The 21,773-nt window shown below is 38.4% G+C and overlaps 1 protein-coding gene across 1 annotated transcript; it reads left to right on the top strand.

Moving 5' to 3' along the window:
* Window positions 1-2,571: 2,571 nt before the first annotated feature.
* LOC119736571 (uncharacterized protein DDB_G0284459-like) lies at window positions 2,572-19,562 on the top strand. Its single transcript, XM_038210586.1, has 32 exons — window positions 2,572-2,810; window positions 6,039-6,207; window positions 6,629-6,796; window positions 7,227-7,528; window positions 8,338-8,427; window positions 9,370-9,640; window positions 10,307-10,577; window positions 11,809-12,015; window positions 12,281-12,596; window positions 13,554-13,589; window positions 14,111-14,152; window positions 14,899-14,958; window positions 15,065-15,118; window positions 15,225-15,278; window positions 15,385-15,438; window positions 15,545-15,598; window positions 15,706-15,759; window positions 15,866-15,919; window positions 16,030-16,083; window positions 16,189-16,242; window positions 16,350-16,403; window positions 16,510-16,563; window positions 16,671-16,724; window positions 16,831-16,884; window positions 16,993-17,046; window positions 17,153-17,212; window positions 18,690-18,743; window positions 18,850-18,903; window positions 19,010-19,063; window positions 19,170-19,223; window positions 19,330-19,383; window positions 19,495-19,562. The coding sequence occupies exons 1-32, from the start codon at window positions 2,798-2,800 to the stop codon at window positions 19,560-19,562; spliced, it is 3,045 nt and encodes a 1,014-aa protein (XP_038066514.1). The 5' UTR covers window positions 2,572-2,797.
* The last annotated feature ends 2,211 nt before the right edge of the window (window positions 19,563-21,773 follow it).

Here is a 21,773-nt window from a genome sequence, read left to right on the forward strand (position 1 = left end):
ATTCTGCTAAAGGGATGTTTCAAAAAGCATGAAGTGAACTTGTTGAAGAAAATGGGGATGTTTTGAACAAATTATTTGATTTTTTTTTTTTACATAAATTGTATTTGTGAATGGGAATAAATATGTGCTCGGTCGGTATTTATCACTCTGTTTGAGACCACTTAGAGTCTGGGTGCTGATAATTACCCTCTCCTCCGGCTCGGGTAATTATCAGCACCCAGGCTGTAAGTGGTTGAACAGAGTGATAAAAACCTCCGGAGCACACATTTATTCCCTTATTTATACAACACCTGAATAAATCCCCGTCATCTGATTGTTGGATCGTTGATCACATGTCATTGAATTATTCGTACCAGCGCACGGGCCGTGCGTGGCGCGCAGCGCACGGTGCAATGGAAGTTCTATTGCACTGTGAATAGAACTTCCATTGCACGGTGTCACTGCTGCTGGTGATGGCGCTGTTTTAAATCGAGATAAATTAAATATGATTGTTCTCAACCTGTTGAACAGTTTGCATTAATATTAATATGATGAACTTGTCGAACTTTTAAACATTTTTGAAGGCTGAATAAATTTCTATTACAACTTAGTCAACCAATCCGATGACAAGGATTTATTAAGGTGTTATATAAAACAAATAATGTTTCACGTTCGTGCAATGGAAAGAATAATTTCATTAAATTGAATATGATGGTTCTCAACCTGTTGAACAGTATAATGAATGTTTATGAGTGCAATGGTGAGAATATTTTCAGGAGTTGAAAGAGGGAATGTTCCATTCAACGAGGCGAAGCAGAGTTGAATGTGAACATTCTATCTTCAACGAAAGAATGTGTCCAAATATTGCACACTATAATTAGGCTGCAGTTTATCCGTTTTACGTGCCGACGACATTTCTAAAATGTTGAAAGTTGTGTTTTGAAGAATCAATGCTTTCAGACATAAGGTTTGGACGTTGCGTTATGTATCAAACATTTGTATTAAATGTATGTACCCCTTTCGTCCCTTTACAACCGAAGACAGTACATGTTTTGTTTTTTTTAGCAAAAAACGAGGCTGCCATAATCCATATCGTACACAGCCCATAGACATAATAATAAAACTATAGAAACTACATTATCTGCTTTTACGTTATAAATTATGTGAGCAAAACGGGCTGCGTCAAGCGGCTATTACGCTATGCGCGAATGACATGCATGAAAATGCAAGGTGAATGGAACCAAAAATGCACATGAATGCCGCGTGACCATTGATCTCCATATACACAGACTGTGTATATGGAGATCAATGCGCGTGACCTACAATTCTGCAATCAAATGACAAGGTTTTACTTGGGTGTTATATAATTGCATTAATTAAATATGATGAACTTGATGACTTTTTAAACAGTTTGAACCGGCGTGAATAAATTGGCTATTAAAGGTCAACCAATCAGATGACAAGGATTTATTCAGGTATTAGGCCTATATAAAACGCAATAATATGGCGATATAACTCAAAAGTACGGCGATACTACGCCATAAGAAAGAGAGACGTGCGCAACAAATATTGGCGAATACAAGCCACCGTACTTAATGCTCATCAACGCATTCCCCCCCGCCCCCTTTGACAAGCGATTGACGCCAATTTTTGAGGGTCGCATTTCATTTCAGGAATGTTAAGGAAACAAAAATGTTCTGACGTATATGTTGGCCCCCAGGATCCGCGCCTGTCTCTTTCTCGCAGTTTTCTTGAAGACTTTTCTTGCATCGTCAACTGAGATGGACACCTTTGTTCTATTCAGAAAAAAATTGTACAGATGAATAAACATTAGGCCCTAATTAGACAACATTTCACAAGCTGCGTTGACGCGATTCAATCGCGATAATATAGCGTGGGCTATAGGAATGTGTTATGTAACACTTCCTGTGGATCACTCATCTGAGCCTGTTTCAGTAATTACATCTGATTCGTTTGTATACCCCGGCCCGGCCGCACTGCCAACAGGACGCTGGGCCGGGACATGCTGATGGATTTACGCTAAGTGGATACATTTTGCGTGACCTGTGACCTGCAAATCAATTGCCCGTCACAACCCCTGAAAAGGTTTTAAACGGAAGAGTGAGTCATCACTCTGTTATTATCATGCTTATCATTTTTTGGTCGAAAAGTGTAATAATGTGGGAAAACCTGTAACACTTGTGTACATGTGTACAATTTTCCATGATAAGGATAGCATTTGCGCGCTTTGGCTAACTGCGGTCACAAACAGCTGCAGACTGCATGGACTGCATGATGCATGCTTTACACATAGATCGTGAGAAATTACCCAGAATGCCATCTCCACTTCCTTTATCAGATTCTGTGAAGCTCATCAGCGTATACGAGCGCCCTGTTTGCAGGGCGGGGGTATGGTACGAGTGAATACATTTACATCTGAAGGAGGGTGGAAAAAAAAATCAAAGTTGACCCACGGGACTGAGTGTTACATAAGATGTTCTTCGTGCCCTTCTGAACCTACTGTCTTTGCTCTGTCATTCTGATCTGTGCTTCTAGCGTGTCTGTGTTCATGGAGACAAACTTCGAATTGTAACTTTGTTGCATTGCATTCTTTTCTCGTCCAAAGCTATCACTGCTACGTCGCGCATTTCCAATTTGTTGCTATATATTTTTTTGTGCAGCCTCACACCATAGAGCAAGGTTCTTGCTCTATGCTCACACTTTCAAGTTTTATTTTTGGGACACATAGTAGACGCAGTTTGGTCGCAAAGTCACCTTCACAGATTTCAGGGTCGACGTTGAAGAGCGTGCTGTGAAGATGGCAGAAGATGGTGAGAATTTTTTTATGTGTTGCAATTGTCGGCATGGTCGGTGAGGTGGAGCGTTTCGTTTTGATTTCCTTTCCTTTCAGCAGTGTTCAAAACCGGGCCCAGTCTGTGCTGTGTAGCATGTCCGTTATTTCACCAGTGTGTTTTATTTCTCCTTGGTTCGACTTCAATTGTTTAAGATAATGAAATGATATGTCCCGTACGATTCACAAATATCCGTCGCATTATTAACGAATCAATGCATTATCGATGTTTAATTAAATTTCTATTTGTTTTTGTTGTAGTTGGTGTTGTGTGTGTGTGTGTGTTAAATTTGACGGTTGAACCCGTGGAGGAACTCATACGGTTGAACGATGATGCGCATGAGTAGTTTTCCAGGCCAATTAATGTTCATTCACTCACAAAAATCTGTAATCCCTTTTTCGTTTGAATTTGAATGCACGTCTTTAATCCCATTTCAATTCCACGAAAGTTCAATCGTTTTCTTTGTCCGTACATTTGGTTTTGAGAAACAGACGGCCTACGTATTTCTCATTCAACTTAACATAGCGGATTTCATCACAGAGCATTCTTAAACTAAATGTGATAAAGTATGGCCGGTGTTTAAAATCTTCCTCTCAAAAGGAAAAAGAAGTCTTGTAAACGAATCTGAATGAAAAGATCCGAAAGATGTCACTTAATTGATTGCACTGAAATGGAATCGAATTCTCTAGTAGCCAAAATGAAAGACATGTTCAGAGCGATTCCTAAATAGACGAAAATGAATAACCGTTTTTCAGAAGTGAATGAACATTTTAGAAAATTGGCCGGGAAAAGCTACATTTTGTTACTAATCCAACAATACACTATATGCAAGTGTTTCACGTAATCGCTCATGCGTGAATTCAAATATGGGTTTTCTCGCAGCTGCTATACGGACCCGAGTTTTCAGTTTTTTACTCTCAAAAAATACAGTCTTCTCTTCATGAAAGATTATTATCTTTTTAAGGTTGAACTTAATAGCTCCTTGAACGCACATCACCAGCGTTGAACAATTTACCATCGCTTGACTGAATGACTAGTAGTAGTATAGTAATTCAGCGCCTCCTTTAGCGCATGGCGCATATATTATTATGCCCAGTGCCGTGGTCTGAATTACATGGATTTACACAGAATAGAACGGTCAGTGCAATGTTTGCTTTTCGGTTTGTCTATAGTAATATATATTCTGGTTTATAAAAAAAAAAAATTCTTACAGCCTTGCGTCTTAATTGCGCAAGGTTCAAAAATATAAAATCACGGTAAACAAACTCTGAAAATTGAAAATCCTGTTCGCAATTTACACAACTTAGTGATGACTCTTAAACATTATGCTGCCAGTGCTACAGAGAATTTAAAAGACTGATGTAGTACAAAGTGATTGGAATATTTTAGAAACGATGACGGAGTTTTTTTTTTTAGAATGCTGTTATTGTTGTTGTTGTTGTTGTTTCCCTTTTTTGGCATATAATCCCAGCAATTTAACAACATTCACCTTTTGGTTGCTGAAATTGGTGCTTACACGACGATAATTTAGATTTTTTTTTAAATTGCATGCAGTGCCATAGCATTGAGTGTTCTTGTACATGTATTTGCCAAAAGTACATCCAGCCGGCAGAAAACAAACCTGAAGAGATTGGTTGGACACCTGTGGTGAGGCTAACTGCTTCAAGGGATTAATCATACTAATAGGCATGATAGGGGTCAGATCACGTTTTGGGAGAAAGTAACGTAATGAAGACCATCGTCAACGTGTACTGTTACGCATTCCGTGATACTGAAGACAAGCTTTGAAATTGGTTAAAGGAATGTCGGAAAAGCAAGTTAATGGTCACAACTGATACCACGCATGATTTGTTGGTAATTGTAGTCTAGCGTATAACCGTCAGGCCTTTGAACAAGCGTCCCTTTAACCCTTGGTAATCATTGTTGCATTACCCAAATTCCGTTCGCATCTCCTGAAAGTTTGGTTACATCATAGATATAGCTTCATTGTTATACATGTACCGTGCCCCTCCTACTTGCAGGAGGATGACCTGAATTGTTATGCTATTTTTTGGGAGGGGGGTGTCAGTTGCTGCGCTCATTCATGAAAGAGGTATGCGGCCCGTCCATATACAGATAAAGGGACAGTTTTACTTTTGACCATTCACATTGGTTGAGGGCACGGTCACGCGGTACGGTGTTTAAACCTCTGTTTAAACACTTCTGAAGTAGGTAGTACTAGTACATAATTGGTTACTCCCAAAACAAAAACAAAACAAACAATAAACCAACAAATGTAACCCCCCCCCCCCCACACACACACACACCAAAAAGTGAAATGAAATAATCACCTAATTGTGACAAAGAGTTGAAATGACTCAATGGGCATGCCCAGTACCCACTAAAAGAAAATAATCAAATATAAAAAAAATAAATAGACGCGAAGTTCATGACATGCTGGAAAAGCATATGGATTTTATTCAGGGAAGGGGAAGGGGGACTTAATGACTAGCCACAGCATCGTTGAAACCCATTTGATCTGGCAAAAACAAAATGAATATCCTTCATTATTCTGCTAAGGCACGGAAAGGTTGAGTTCAGGTTTGCCCCGATTGATTTTCAAAAGTATGAATTTGTGTCGTTATCAAAGTAGTTTCAAATGCATGTATGGCAGGGCCGAGTTAACTTATAGTACTTTTGAAGTGTCATAGTGCATTAAATAGGAGTAGCTCCCCTTAGAAGAGAAACTAAATTTACTTTTACTTAATTAGATTGTCACTTCCCCCATTTCTGTTTGTTTACTTAAGCCCACGAGTCCCCCTAGAAGCTGCCACATGGTCAAGCCACATTTCAAGCTAGTTTTGCCACGGAGGAAGGAACATGGTTTTACCATGGAGGAAGGAATAGTCTATTCCTTCCTCCATGGTTTTACCCAGCACACCAGCAGTGTAGGCCTACATTTCACAGTTTTTTCATTATCAGTTGAACCATCCTCCTTAATTGGTGTGTCCTGCTTGCGTCTTGTCTGCTAGAATAATTGATTTTTATTAACTTTAAAGGTCATTAATTCACACTGTGTTGGTTTTTAATTTTTAAGTCACAGTTTCTTGATTCACAGTTTCTTGTTTTTTTTTATGCTTTAGTTTTGATTTTAGGTTTTTAGTCTTAGTTTACAGCGTTATCAATTCTAATTTACACTGATGCTTTTTAACGTTCTTTTTTTTCCAGATTACTTTGAAATGAAAGAGGACAGAATATGGAAGATTCGGCGTGCTGGTAAAAAAACCCACAAGAAGGAGTTGGCTACCTTTACCATGACTGTGGAGGGTATTATAGAAGCAGGCACGAAGAGTGGCCTCCAAATCGAAGTCAAGAGTGCCTTGGTTAATGTGACAAGGTAATTCGAATTTGATTATCCACCTTTATTAGCAACACGCATTTGCTCCATATTTGTGGCACCGTCTTCCGACTTTGTCCTCCGACTTTGTACACTAATAAACTCATTGCGGTGTAAAGGAAGATCAACTTTATACTTTTGAGTATAATCACCTTTGTTCACGTTCATTTTAGACGATCTGACCATCAACTGGCCCGGTCCTGCGCCCGACCAACCCGCGATGCCGGGCCGCGCCGGCGAACTATACGATCGAGTCCCGCATGCATTGTAAGAGCAATGGAGCATGCCCACAAACAAACAGATTTCATTTTACTACCAAACATAAGAAATGTTATTCCTTTTCCCTGTCAAAGATCTGTCAAATATCCATTATCAAGCTCATATCGTCGCTTAATACAGTCATTGCTTCCTTCCTATACAGAACATGCTTTGTCACAACAGCTGCCATTCATTCCACCATCGAGAAATTTTCCTCCGAACTGACCCACTCTTTCGGGAGCCAAGGTGACGGTGCTGGCGGCTTGTTCCATTCATTCAGTACGACTGACTTACGTCATTTCTTCATGCAGGAAATGAGAAGCTTCCATGAGTAAGTTTTCTTTATTGAGAAGTACCACGACCATGCATGAAAAATTCAGACCAGTGCAGTGGCTGATCCAAAAATTTTCGGCGGGGCGGGGGGAGGAGGTTCATCGGCACAAAAATCTGTAAAGCCCAAGTCACACATTCACGATTGGAGCTACATATATATCCATGGTTTAAGAAGAATCAATCGATCACGATGAGATTCGTGGAGAAATCGGCCCTCTCAAAATGCACTAATCATACGGTTTCAGGACGGATAGCCACGACTGTCCTGAGGTTTCTCTACGAATACATCACGGTTTGTCAAGAATATAGACGGATTGGTGAAAAGCTCAAAAACATACCGCTATCGTCACCAGCGGTTTAATAATGAGATCCTCTCCCCAAAAATACACTTTCAATTTTGTTTGCCTCTTTCGTTATGCTGTATGCAGAAGGTGCATGGCAGAGAACATCGGCATGAACAAAGTTGCGGCGAGCTGCATTGGAAAGCAGCCCGGCGCAGATGTTTGGATGCTGTCTCCTGAAATGCAGCTTGACGGAAAGGGAAAGGTGATCAGTCGACATGATCAAAAATACGTGTGGGTTAACAGCCTTTTGAGCGGCGCATCCAGTGGCAGCCAACTCCTTGAGCTTCCACCTTCGTTCGAGGCCCCCACAGAGCAGCTGCACGATGTGTTTGATGTGCTCTTCCGATCTCTGCATGAAAATGCTTTATCTGCTATATTTGCAATCGGTGAGTTCAGTAAATGCCTACATATCTGAAGTAAACCATGTAAACCATGCTATTTTTTAAGCATGTACCTTTCTAACATTTTTTCCCGGCACTCTGACATGGATACTTTTTGTCGTGGTCTTGTAAGTTGTAGGCCTATTTAAAAACATGAAAATAAACTTTAACTTGAACTGGACTTAAAAGTGACATATTTTAAGTTAGATTTGTCTTGTTGTGTCTTCGTATTTTCATCATCATCAGGATTAAGATAGGCTTCATTTTTAACTCCGAAATCCTGTTTAATTTCATTCTTATTTGAGTAATTTGGTCTGAACATGACAATGACCTATAACAAGTGCCTGGTCAATATTAAAACATTTGCAATTTTTGCATCATCTTACTACATGTAAAAGAAATGGGGGTAATATTTCTTGATTATTCCAAACCGACCTTTTAAAAATTATTGAAAAGAAAATGTGACAAAACATGAGCGCATGTTCAATACTGAAATGCAATAGAAAAGGGCAGTCTTTACAATATATATTGTGTGTGTGTGTGTGTGTGTGGGGGGGGGGGTTCAATTCCCCCTTAGACCCCCCTCCCCTACCGCCGCTGGCCATATACGCAGTGGGCAGATTCCATGATGTATGATAAATTTGACTTGGTTTTTTAAATCAATGATACCGAAGATTTATAAGTTGCAATGCTTTATTTCATGACAGTCAATTGACTAACAATAGTGCTACTTTTAAATCAACACCATTTCAAAGTTTATTAATTAGTGCCATCATCTTCCCAACAATAAATGGTATAATTTGCATCTTTTACAGCAAGTGTGTGCATGTGCATGCACTACGAGACAGTGGTTAACACGTTCAAATGCTGCCCGATCCCAATAATCGTGGGAGACGTAAACACAGGTTTGTTATGAATCATTTTAGTATAGCCTGTGTTGATCCGTGCAGGATGAGTCAAAAGCGAGTTAACCCGCATTAGGGATTTTTTAATTTTTTTTTATTTTACAACGCAATTAGATTTGAAACACCAATATCTGTAAGAGCGTCGTCTTCCAATCATCTCCAAAAATTACTGAAATTGATCCATGCTTTCCGGAGTTATGAACGTTTTATTAATTACAAGAACCGAGGTCTTATAGCTGTCTATGGAATGCCATTGGAAGCTAGCTGTGTGAGTATTACAGATAACACGTCCACGTTTCATTATACATTGTACTCAATTAATAGGCATGTTCCGTGGTGGGCACTGCTGTCGAGTTTTGTGATCTTCTTATCAAAACAGACATTATTTGGTTATAGAGTATGCAAATTACGCGCAACTGTCACTGTTAAAAATCGCTTAAAATTACTTCCTATGATTTTTTTGGTGCAATGGAGTAGGCCGAATATTTTACAAATATCCTTTTTTTCAAATTGGGTATTTTAATACTCACCCTATATGCAATTTTGTATCAAACCATATAAGAGTTTTTGGAGAGGTGTTGAAATAACAAGAGACATTTAGAGCACCCACGTCTACTACATGGTCTGGGTAATCCTGAAAGCCCTGTTGCATTTTGGCAATGGTGTAATTTGTGTCGGCACACCTGATTTGTTGAATACTGAATCTGAATATACTATCTATTTATTCATTATTAAAACCTTTTAATACTTGTAAGTGTCAATATTGTGTAGGCCAAGGCATAAGCATCAACATCAGTTACACCTTTTAAAGAACATGATAAGTGTTGGGTGATAACGAGGGGGGGGGGGGACTGCAAGTATGGGTTAAGCAAGTGGGCTATATGCCCCCCCCCCCCCCCATCCGCCACCGCCGATCCTAAAAACATTCCACTTCGTCAACAGGAAAAACAACTGCCTGTCGCATGGCATCCCGCATGATGGGGCTGCACCGTATTCTGGGCTATACACGTGAACGGTACTTGCCAAGACAAACATCAAGCTCCTCCTTTCCCGTCATGATCGACGACGTGGAGGGAAAGGACATTGAGTCGCTGCTAACCAAGTACTTCAATGGAGGAGTAGATGCAACTTGTGCGGGGGAGAACGAGCCACGCACCTGCCCTGTTTTCACTGCAAATTGGTTTGCAATCGACAAATTTGCCGGCAATGCTAGGTACGTGTACAGGATTTTATTCTCATCTATATAGGTTAACGTTTACTGCATTAATTGCTATATTGTAGTGACTGAGTTGCATTTTGGTATAGTGTTGTTTACTCAAGAACACAAAAAGTTGCCAAACATTACGTATTTTGTACATATTTAGTATTACCGTGATAAATTCATATGCCAATCCAGCCTTTTAATTTAAAACGAATAAAAAAATGCATCCAAGTTTGAAGTGCGCGACACCGTCCCCAACAAAAAACTTTCAAAATCTCAATTCAATAAATAGATACCACTTAATTATTTTAGCCGCTGGAATTTTCACTTGAAGATGACAATAATGCCCGTGCATTTTGGACTTGACACCCAGCAACACAAATGTTCAAATGTAGTTGTTAATTAAGCAATTATTATTTTGATTGTGAGTTTAATTAGATATTCCATCAAAAAAAATCGAGACATCTATAATATTTCATTAGTCGTTTTAAAGATGAAGGCGCTTTAAAATGTTATTTCCAAGTAATGGTGCCACATTATCAAGAAAAGCACAAGGCCAAGAAAATAATATGTCAAATCCAATTGGCGGCCACATTTTGCAATGTAGCATTAGACAATGATTGCTAACTAGGGCATGCCTCAGTAATGTAATAGTAATAACTGTATTTTTTTTATTAGGGCAATGTCTCGAGCAGTTATGGTCCCTTTTGTAAAGGCTAACAGGCAGGGCGGCCCTCGCCAGAGTGAAGCAGAGTTGCATCGCAACAAGATCGAAGACTGCGCGGTACATACCTTGCCTGTGTTGATAAGCTTGGGCAGAGACATTGCAGAGAACAGCTTCAATATCCTCACCGAGTACAAGTCAAAAGTTCAATCGGCAACGAAGGGTCTTGAGTGTGAGGATAGAATCTACTTGTGCTATGCTGTGCTGCTTTTCGTAACAGAAGCTGTATGTAAATTTGGAAGACCGTGTTTTCCTTCTATATTTTTGTAGAATTGTAGCTTAGACCGTTGTCGCATTAATAATGTGTTGGGAAAAATAACTTTGCTTATGCTGTATGTTCCGTTTCCCCAGCCAATGGCCGCAGTGGCGCACCTAGGATTGGGCTGGGGGGGGGGCTCCTTTTTTCCCCGAAAATGTTGCCCACAAAATTTTGACCTAGAAAAAAATTATATAATAGTCGAAAACAGGCCTCATACATATCACCAAGGTCAAATTGTGGGTCTAAAAAAACAAATTACCACAAAAAAATTCTCCGGGGGGGGGGGAGTTCAAGCTTCCCCCGGCAAACCCCCCCCCCCCCCCCCACCCCGGTTGCGCCACTGAATGGCCAGATGAAATGTTAAGACAAAGACAAAGAAAACGCAAATCACTTGAAGAAAAAGCGATATAAATGAAACGTTTATGAGGGTGTTATTACATAATAATAATAATCGGCATTTAAGAACGCTATTTTTAGTACACTAAATCACAGTGCTTACAGTGTTATTATTACCCATGATCATTGGGCCAATTTAACATTCCAAATACCATCTCAGCTCCCTGGGGAGTATACAGCTCGATGCTGCCTGTTAGGCCATGCAAGCTAAATCAATCACAATAACCATCTCTGCCCTCACCAGTACCCATTTACCCCTGGGGGGAAAGAAGCGATGAGTGACAAAGTGCCTTGCTGAAGGGCACACGTACCGTGACCACGGTTGGACTCGAACCCACAACCCGCAGCTTTACCCACAGACCATGAATCCAGTGCCCTTAACCACGAGGCCACAGCACTACACTCACATCAAATAATTTTAAGAGAAATGGTGTGACTGGGAGGCAAATAGCTCATGAACCCTTGCGTTGCCCTGCTTCAGCAAGCACTTTTTTCAAAACCTTACTGTTATTTAATAATTGTTTACTTAGGTACAGTACATTGTGGGTAACACCTCTTCCGGTGAAAATGTGATTGTGAAGAGAACATTCTATATACAGAGCACATTTTCCAAACGTCAATTTACACTCAACCAACCGGTTCTCTTCACAATCACATTTTCACAAGAAGAAACTGTGGCGTAACCAGTAATTTACTCTTTATCTTTTTCCACCCACCATGCAAAACTTCAAGGCATGTTTGTTCACTGTTAAGTTGTAGTTGTATACGTGCTGCTTAAATTTATTTTGTCTTTTGTTTCAGCTTATTGCCAGAGCTTCCCTTCCGAATGTACCAGTGGAAGCGGCTGAGGTGCATTTAAGGGAGGTCATCGCCCCGCATGGTATACAGAGATACCAGACTGTTCATCCAGTGAGCCATTCACCTTCAGCCCTTTCATCGCCAAGTCACCCAGAGTTTGACATTCCAACGGTCATTTTGAAGGCCACGGATGCTGAGTGCGTGGGGAAGGTAAGCTTATTCTTATTTTTTTGATTTGTTTTTTTGGACCGCAAGTCGGAAAAGACATTATTGTTTGTTATTAATTGGTCTTGATTTGCATATATACATATTTGTTGTTTTATATAGTTTTCCATGTTACAAATTGTATTTCTTTTTCTGGCCAAATTGGTTTTGTATCAATTTGTGCTTCACTTCTTTTTTTCATCAATAAAATACAAATTGTACCGATCAAGAATGCAGATGTACGTATTGATATTATGTTTATTTATTTCAGCTCCTCCTCGCCATCAACCCACGCCTGGAAATCAAATCGGAGCACTCAGTTGTATCAGGACTAGCCTTCCATTTGAACGGGTTGATGTCAATCTTGCAAGACCACAAAATTCCACATTCAGCCAAGTTGGTGTGGAGGAACACGATAAAGACTGACCTGATGATTGTTGACAAGGTTCAGGCCTTCTTCAATACAGATTCAAATCACACCACAATTAGCAGGTCACGTGCAAATTCCACCCATCCGAAAAATAGACTTGCAACCTTCATTCCCTTCAAGCGCTTCACCAATGAGCAATTGAAACAGTTGGAAAAGGGTAAGTCTGTCAGTTACATTTTGATTATATTTCGTATAAGCCAGAGTCCATCATTTGCAGCTATCCAAAAAAAGAAACTTGGGTAATTATTGTTGAAAAACATACTTGGTTCAAAGATAGTAAGGGGACTAAACTCCCTGTAAAATTATTCTTTCTGGCAAGCTGTCATTTTAAAGAAATCAACAAAAGAAGGCCTTTCCCACGGTGCTTCTTAAGAAGCACCATAGGAAATTATCAACTCAGTGCTAGTGAGAACGTGTATCGGATGCTGAATTCAGGCCCAATTGAAAACATGATTCAGCAACTTTTGATTTGAAATCGAGATCCTAGTAGTTGATTTGCTTGAAATATACAGCTAAAGCTGAGCTGAAACTTCATCAGGTTAGTTTTTCAGAACTCTTCTTTCGATTTTGAGCACTTTGTTGCTTCAAAGTAAAAAAATGCACAAATTACAAATGGTGGACTACACCTTTAGAAAACAATTCACTAATTATAGTTGTGAAATAAATGTGTAATTGTGTTTCCGAATCATACACAACTTAAATAGTATTTGTCATTCCTTTTTTTCATAATTGAGGGAGTTACGTACCAAATTATAATATTTTAGCGAAGACATGTTAATGAAGTGCATGTTTTCAATTGAAAACAAACATATAAATTACCTTTTGCGGGATCAATTGGCATTGTTGAGAAATTATTTGTGCAAGACAAATTGTCTCTATCAAAAAAGAAGTTACACAAACAGAGACATTTTGAGAATGCTTTGTAATGACGTCTCGCGATTTTCTATGTGGTAGATGGTCCCTACTTCGTATGGCGTCCCGACTTTGCTCCCTATAGGAAAGCGCATATGTAAAGAAAGCCATTACGTCGATAGGCCTTAGGCGCATTACCTATATATCGTTCCATGTGTTCCCTGTCGAAACTAATACTCTTTTTTGTACCATCTGATGACAGTGTTCCAAGTACAGACTGGATGTGAGGCAACCGCAGGTAATTATGCTTGCTTAATTTAGAAATGTTCCTGGAAACATCGGTGCTGAGTTATATGACGCGTGAACAGACACTATAAACATTATACATGACATCACACTCAATTCTGTATTTTTGTGCCGTGTAGATGTTCTATGCATGTTGCAAGTTATAGGGCAAAAACATTATAATTGTGTTTCCGGCCGGTTTCCCTACTTATACTATTTTGACAGCCCCTCTCCTTATTAACTTATTGGGAGAATGAAAAACCACCCACAACCATACATTTCGACCTTGTAACATCGACCACACGCAGACGCCTCCATGTTATGATTGTACACAAAATATATTGCGAAAACAAAAAACAAATCCCTACCCACCTACCCTATTTTCGAATGCCATGTAATCGGATGCACAACTATTTTTATGGCATTGGGTGGTGAATACAATGTGATCGGGAGCCATGGGAAATGATTGTTATCGTTTCGTTTCTTGGTAAACTTGGTGTTGGTTTATTAATTTTAATTTGTTTATTTTTTCAGATCAGGTGCAGGACGATATTGACTCTGTTGATGGTGTAATGGGTAAGTCAGTAATTCATGTATGTCACCTCATCACATTTTCTAATTATCAATCACGACCATCTGAAATGTTACGAATCCCTCTTCCTAATTTGTCCGAATTTAATAGTCAAAAATCTTGGCAGAGTCCAAACGATTGGGGACGAATTGCCTGCCATGACACTTTACATGCTTTTGTGTGAAGAACCTGTTTCAATACTTACGTTCTCATTGAACATGTATTTCAAGGAAAAAAGTATAGGTGGAAGTATCACATTAGTACATGTACATGAAACATGTTGGCTAGCTGCTATAGTTTTACACAATATTTCTGTAAACAGTACATTTAAAATGTGCTACAATAATAGTATTTTTGTGAGTATTTGTATGTTAACTGTAAACGAAACAAGTTTATCCTAAAAGCTTTTTGCCAAGCTCGATTAGAAATAGGCCTATAGTTAATTTAAATCAGAGTGTTTGATGTGACGACAGTGAAGTAATGTGCGTTGCACATGGTACGGTTGTTAACGCTGATGCACTTGATAAATATCCATTTTGGCCATTTTATTATAGCTTGTTCCTCTATGTTTAACAGATGAGGACAAACACATTGAAAATCATATGCATGCAACAAGGATTAGAAGTGGTTGGAGATTTTGGACTTCGAGGATTTTGGTTCCAATTAAACCTGAGACATTTTGCTCCGCTTTCTTAAGTAAGAATTCTGATGCAATTTCATTGAAATTGTGCCCGCTTATTTCTTTCCTTAGACAAGGAGACTGACAGTTCAAGTCGCAATGCGGGGAATTGGAAAGACATGAATACAACAGGTTGGTGATTGTGGACTTTTGGAAAGATTTAGTTGAAAGCAAGATTATTGAATTGGATTTGTCATGCAATTTCACGGAAATTGTGCTTTTTTATTTCTTTCCCTAGACAAGGAGACTGACAGATCAACTCTGAGTGAGGGAAAAGACGTGGGGACAACAGGTTGGCGATTATGGACTTTTAGAAATATTTAGTTGAAAGCAGACTTATTGAATTGGATTGCTGATGCAATTTTACGGAAATTGTGCCCTATTATTTCTTTCCCTAGACATGCAGACTGACAGATCAACTCGGAGTGAGGGAAATGACGTGAGGACAACAGGTTGGCGATTATGGACTTTTAGAAATATTTAGTTGAAAGCAGACTTATTGAATTAGATTGCTGATACAATTTCACGGAAATTGTGCCCTTTTATTTCTTTCCCTAGACATGCAGACTGACAGATCAACTTGGAGTGAGGGAAATGACGTGAGGACAACAGGTTGGCGATTATGGTCTTTTAGAAATATTTAGTTGAAAGCAGACTTATTGAATTAGATTGCTGATGCAATTTCACGGAAATTGTGACCTTTTATTTCTTTCCCTAGACATGCAGACTGACAGATCAACTCGGAGTGAGGGAAATGACGTGAGGACAACAGGTTGGCGATTATGGACTTTTGGAAATATTTAGTTGAAAGCAGACTTATTGAATTGGATTTCTGATGCAATTTCATGGAAATTGTGCCCTTTTGTTTTCTTTCCCTAGACATGCAGGCTGACAGATCAACTTGGAGTGAGGGAAATGACGTGAGGACAACAGGTTGGTGATTGTGGACTTTTGGAAATATTTAGTTGAAAGCAAACTTATAAAATTGGATTTCTAATGCATGCAATTTCACTGAAATTGCGCCCTTTTCTTTCCCTAGACAAGGAGACTGACAGATCAACTCGGAATGAAGGAAAAGACGTGAGGACAACAGGTTGGTGATTGTGGACTTTTTCTGAAATATTAAGTTGAAAGCAGACTAATATTGAATTGTATTGCTGACGCAATTTCACGGAAATTGTGACCTTTTATTTCTTTCCATAGACAAGGAGACTGACAGATCAACTCGGAAGGAGGAAAAAGACATGAGGACAACAGGTTGGCGATTATGGACTTTTGGAAATATTTAGTTGAAAGCAGACTTATTGAATTGGATTTCTGATGCAATTTCATGGAAATTGTGCCCTTTTTTTCTTTCCCTAGACATGCAGGCTGACAGATCAACTTGGAGTGAGGGAAATGACGTGAGGACAACAGGTTGGTGATTGTGGACTTTTGGAAATATTTAGTTGAAAGCAGACTTATTGAATTGGATTTCTGATGCAATTTCATGGAAATTGTGCCCTTTTTTTTTCTTTCCCTAGACATGCAGGCTGACAGATCAACTTGGAGTGAGGGAAATGACGTGAGGACAACAGGTTGGTGATTGTGGACTTTTGGAAATATTTAGTTGAAAGTAGACTTATTGAATTGGATTTCTGATGCAATTTCACGGAAATTGTGCCCTTTTATTTCTGTCCATAGACAAGGAGACCGACATATCAACTCGGAGTGAGGGAAAAAACATGAGGACAACAGGTTGGTGGTTATGGACTTTTGGAAATATTTAGTTGAAAGCAGACTTATTAATTGGATTGCTGACGCAATTTCACGGAAATTGTGACCTTTTATTTATTTCCCTATAGACAAGGAGACTGACAGATCAACTCGGAAGGAGGGAAAAGACGTGAGGACAACAGGTTGGTGATTGTGGACTTTTGGAAATATTTTGTTGAAAGCAGACTTATTGAATTGGATTTCTGATGCAATTGCACGGAAATTGTGACCTTTTATTTCTTTCCCTAGACAAGGAGACCGACAGATCAACTCGGAAGGAGGGAAAAGACGTGAGGACAACAGGTTGGTGATTGTGGAGTTTTGGAAATATTAAGTTGAAAGCAGAATAATATTGAATTGGATTTCTGATGCAATTTCACGGAAATTGTGCACTTTTATTTCTTTCCCTAGACAAGGTGACTGACAGATCAACTCGGAAGGAGGAAAAAGACGTGAGGACAACAGGTTGGTGATTGTGGACTTTTGGAAATATTTAGTTGAAAGCAGACTTATTGAATTGGATTTCTGATGCAATTTCACGGAAATTTTGCCCTTTTATTTCTTTCCCCAGACAAGGACACTGACAGATCAAGTCTGAATGAGGGGAATTGGAAAGACACGAGGACAACAGGTTGGTGATTGTGGACTTTTTGAAATATAGGTTTTCCCGGACAATTTTGAAAAAAGTTCATTTGAATTTGTAAAACATAAATTCAATTTGGCGCTGAATTTGAGAACGACGTGTATCCTGGTTTCATTTTTGCAAAAACTAGCATTACATGTCTTTTGGCTTCATTCAAATGAATGAATGTGCATAATGTTTCATTTAAATGATTACAAAAACGTGATTAGGCTTTCGGTTTGACGGATGCGTTGCCCATTATAACGAATGTGCAATCCAATTCGCAGAAAATCGGTGTTATATTGTGACACGGGCTAAATTGAACATTCGTTTTCATATGTTACAATTTAAATTCGCATATTCTGCTTTCAATTTCATTAAAAATATAGAGACCTATAGAAATCATGATACAGCTTTAATTGAATCATTAATATATCAATGTACTGCAAGCCTAACTGATCATTATTGTTTTTGATCTTATATACACAAAGGCCTATTTGAAATAGGCAAATGAAATGTTAAAAGATATAAATCTTACCAAAACAAAATCCATCAAAATATTCAGGTAGGCATATTATTGGGACGGTAAAGGGAAATATCACGTGTCATATTACAGGGGATATCTGCGAACTTTTTATTGATGGTTCTTTGTCTTATTTGTATTTTAAAGTCTTTCTGTATTTCTTAAAGTTCTCTCTCGTTCTATCAGTTCGATTGCTTGGTTATATGATGCGATTGTGGCAAATGCTGAGCAAAAAAGAACGAGTGTCTTCAGCCTTATTTTTATATAGGATTTATTACAATAATTGGTATGTTTCAAAAGGCTACACCACTTGGTTTAGTTCAATCATCATGAATTATCAAACATTCAATCAAACATTCCTCATATACTTTTGTTAACACATAAATGATTTCAAATGCCTAACCAGGCATACGTTAAGTAACACTGCGCAGCAAATCGGCTGCACTTTTAGCGAAATAGATAGATGATAAATTAAAAGGTAAAGAGGTTTGCGGATGTGCCCTTGATTTGCCGCTAAAATGAAATGTAAATATACTAAATTCAGTGCACATTCGGGAAATCGTACGCTGATTTGTTATGACTGAATGCACCTTCATGGAAATAGAATGATCAAATGTTAAATAGAAACCGGGATACGGAACGTTCATTCTATTTCGCACGAAAACGAATGCTTCTTTTACAAATTCATGTACACATTTTCCAAAATTGTCCGGGAAAATCTATATTTACTTGAGAGCAGACTTATTGAATTGGATTTCTGATGCAAATTAACGGAAAGTGTGCACTTTTATTTCTTTCCCTAGACATGCAGGCTGACAGATCAACTTGGAGTGAGGGAAAAGACGTGAGGACAACAGGTTGGTGATTATGGACTTTTGGAAATATTTAGTTGAAAGCAGACTTATTGAATTGGATTTCTGATGCAATTTCACGGATATGGTGCACTTTTATTTCTTTCCCTAGACAAGGAGACTGACAGATCAACTCGGAAGGAGGGAAAAGACGTGAGGACAACAGGTTGGTGATTGTGGACTTTTGGAAATATTTAGTTGAAAGCAGACTTATTGAATTGGATTTCTGATGCAATTTCACGGATATGGTGCACTTTTATTTCTTTCCCCAGACAAGGAGAATGTCATATCAACTCGGAAGGAGGAAAAAGACATGAGGACAACAGGTTGGTGATTATGGACTTGTGGAAAAATTTAGTTGAAAGTAAACTTATTGAATTGGATTTCTGATGCAATTTCACGGAAATTGTGCACTTTTATTTCTTTCCCTAGACAAGGAGACTGACAGATCAACTCGGAAGGAGGAAAAAGACGTGAGGACAACAGGTTGGTGATTGTGGACTTTTGGAAAAATATAGTTGAAAGTAAACTTATTGAATTGGATTTCTGATGCAATTTCACGGAAATTGTGCACTTTTATTTCTTTCCCTAGACAAGGAGACTGACAGATCAACTCGGAAGGAGGAAAAAGACGTGAGGACAACAGGTTGGTGATTGTGGACTTTTGGAAAAATTTAGTTGAAAGTAAACTTATTGAATTGGATTTCTAAAGCAATTTCACGGATATTGTGCACTTTGATTTCTTTCTATAGACAAGGAGACTGACAGATCAACTCTGAAGGAGGGAAAAGACATGAGGAAAACAGGTTGGTGATTGTGGACTTTTGGAAATATTTAGCCTAGTTGAAAGCAGACTTATTGAATTGGATTTCTGATGCAATTTCACGGATATTGTGCACTTTTATTTCTTTCCATAGACAAGGAGACTGACAGATCAAATCGCAATGAGGGGAATTTGAAAGACATGAATACAACAGGTTGGTGATTGTGGACTTTTTGAAAGATCTAGTTGAAAGCAAACTTATTGAATTTGATTTCTGACGCAATGTCACTGAAATTGTTCCTGATTGTTTTTCCACTAGATAAGGCACCAAATCAACATTCAGGGAAAGGGAAAGAGGTGATCAGGGCAGGTATACATGTACATGTAGGCCTACTTGAGTTTAATCTTTGAATATTTTTGTTTCAAATATTCAATCTCCGTAAAATGCATTACAATATACACACTTGATTCGATAATCTCGTTTCAACATTATCAAAGTACAATTGCAATGAATGGAATTAGTGCAATGAATGTAATTAAACAAAATGTGATGTTTATTTTTACATATATACAGGAACTAGAAAAAGGAAAACGGCGTGCAAACCAAAAGCACAGAGGAATCTGTTTCAGGAGCCAGTACCGCAGGGCAGGAGGAGGTAAGAAATGATTGTAACTTAGGAAGCTAGTAGTCAGAAGCTCAGGTCCAAAGGGTGCATGTTCCATTTGGAAAGAAAATGGCAGCAAAACTCAAAACTGCACCATCTTCTGGCAATTTTTAAAAGAAAACATAAAGAATACAAGGTCACGATACAAACTAAATGTATGCAATTACAATCACAATAACTATCACAATAACAGTAGCAAAATAAATGTTAAAGCTAATCTGTATGCAATCGAATGGTAAATAAGATTTGAGGCTTTCAATGGTGGAGATACTAATGAAAGAATGGCTTGCGGAAACACCGTGTGGGAATAATTTCTCAACTAAGAGAATAGTTCTGAAAAGAACCAGAGGTATAAACTCGACGTACCGGTCAGTGTGCTCTGACCGTCTTCAGGAGAGTGCCTAAACTCGAAATAGAAGTGTGAATTTGCATCCAGTAGAGATGTCAAGTAGAGTTTCAGCACTCCTGAAGACGGTCAGAGCATACTGACAGGAACGTCGAATTTATACCTTTGGTTCTTTCAAAACCATTCTCTTGGTTGGAGAGATCATTCCCAAATCATTGGCAAATGTTGTGTACGTTAATGACACTCATGGTGTGTTTGTTTAAGATGTTTTAAATGATTGTACAAGTATAATACATATCGAAAAACTCACATGTTGTACTCCCAACAAGAGGAAAAAGAAGGAACAATCATAGGTGGTCTTTTTCTTCGTTAATGCAGCAGCAAATGAAGGGAAAGTGTTAAGAAATGCTATCATCGGTATGGTGATTAAACATACTAAAGATATCATTACAGGAGGGGCAGCAAAGATAATGTCGCTGCAGAGGCACTAGAAATCATGGCGACACCATTTGAAAACGTCAGCGGTGACGAGGTTGTAATCAAGGTGTGTATGTTAGTATATTACAATTAAGACAGTTGATGTACAGCTTATCTAATTGAATGTGATGCAAAGATGATTTCAATGGCCATTCATCAGTGCGCCGTATCCATGACAACATACATTATTGTATTGTCAGTTAATTGATCCCTGTACATTGTCCTATTGTTAACAATTTAATAAAGTAATTAAGTTGGTGATGTACAGGCAACACAAACACACTGTACGCATACATTATATGACACAATGTCTTTTTCATACAACTTTTCCGGTTGCCTGTTTTATAAATAGTAAATATGATTGGAGATGTTGTAAACTGGAGGTTCGCGTTTGTTGAGTTACAAACGCAGTGTTCAGGCATTTTTTCAATAAACACTGACAAGTTCAGTTATGAATATGTATATGTAAGAAGGAAAATTCACGAAATTACATCCTTTCCAGTTTAGTCAATTATTTTGTTTAAAAATGTATCTTAAAATAACAGTGAGGTAAATTTCAGTAAACATTCTACGTACACAAGTTTGATGACGTCATTATTAAGAAACGAGGGAAGTAAATACTGATTTAGTTCGGAGTAGTTAAATTTTAATTGTGGAGTTAAATAACGTAATATGGAAATATAAGTGTATGTTTTAATAAAACCTAACTTCCGGGTTGATGACGTCACAGTATTTGGAAGCAAATGTCAAAATTGTAATGGATGAATTTGAAACCTTGACACGTTAAAGAATATCAAGGTAAAATTTGGTCAATTTTAAACTCATTGTTTTCAAATTAAAGAAAACAAACACTATTTTGTGTTCCGTTAAGGGTGCCCTTTAGAATGATGACATAATCACCAGTTTTTTAGGTCGGGATTTCCTCACTAAACACGTGCATAATTT

Source organism: Patiria miniata, unplaced genomic scaffold, assembly GCF_015706575.1.
Source record: "Patiria miniata isolate m_02_andy unplaced genomic scaffold, ASM1570657v1 HiC_scaffold_3, whole genome shotgun sequence".
NCBI classification, from domain to species: Eukaryota; Metazoa; Echinodermata; class Asteroidea; order Valvatida; family Asterinidae; genus Patiria; species Patiria miniata.

Bases quoted from the DNA above. Each gene is read 5' to 3' on its own strand.
- LOC119736571 (XM_038210586.1), top strand. The intron at 10,578-11,808 runs GTATGTAAATTT...CTTTTGTTTCAG, and splicing joins TGCTTTTCGTAACAGAAGCT to CTTATTGCCAGAGCTTCCCT. The intron at 12,597-13,553 runs GTAAGTCTGTCA...ATCTGATGACAG, and splicing joins ATTGAAACAGTTGGAAAAGG to TGTTCCAAGTACAGACTGGA.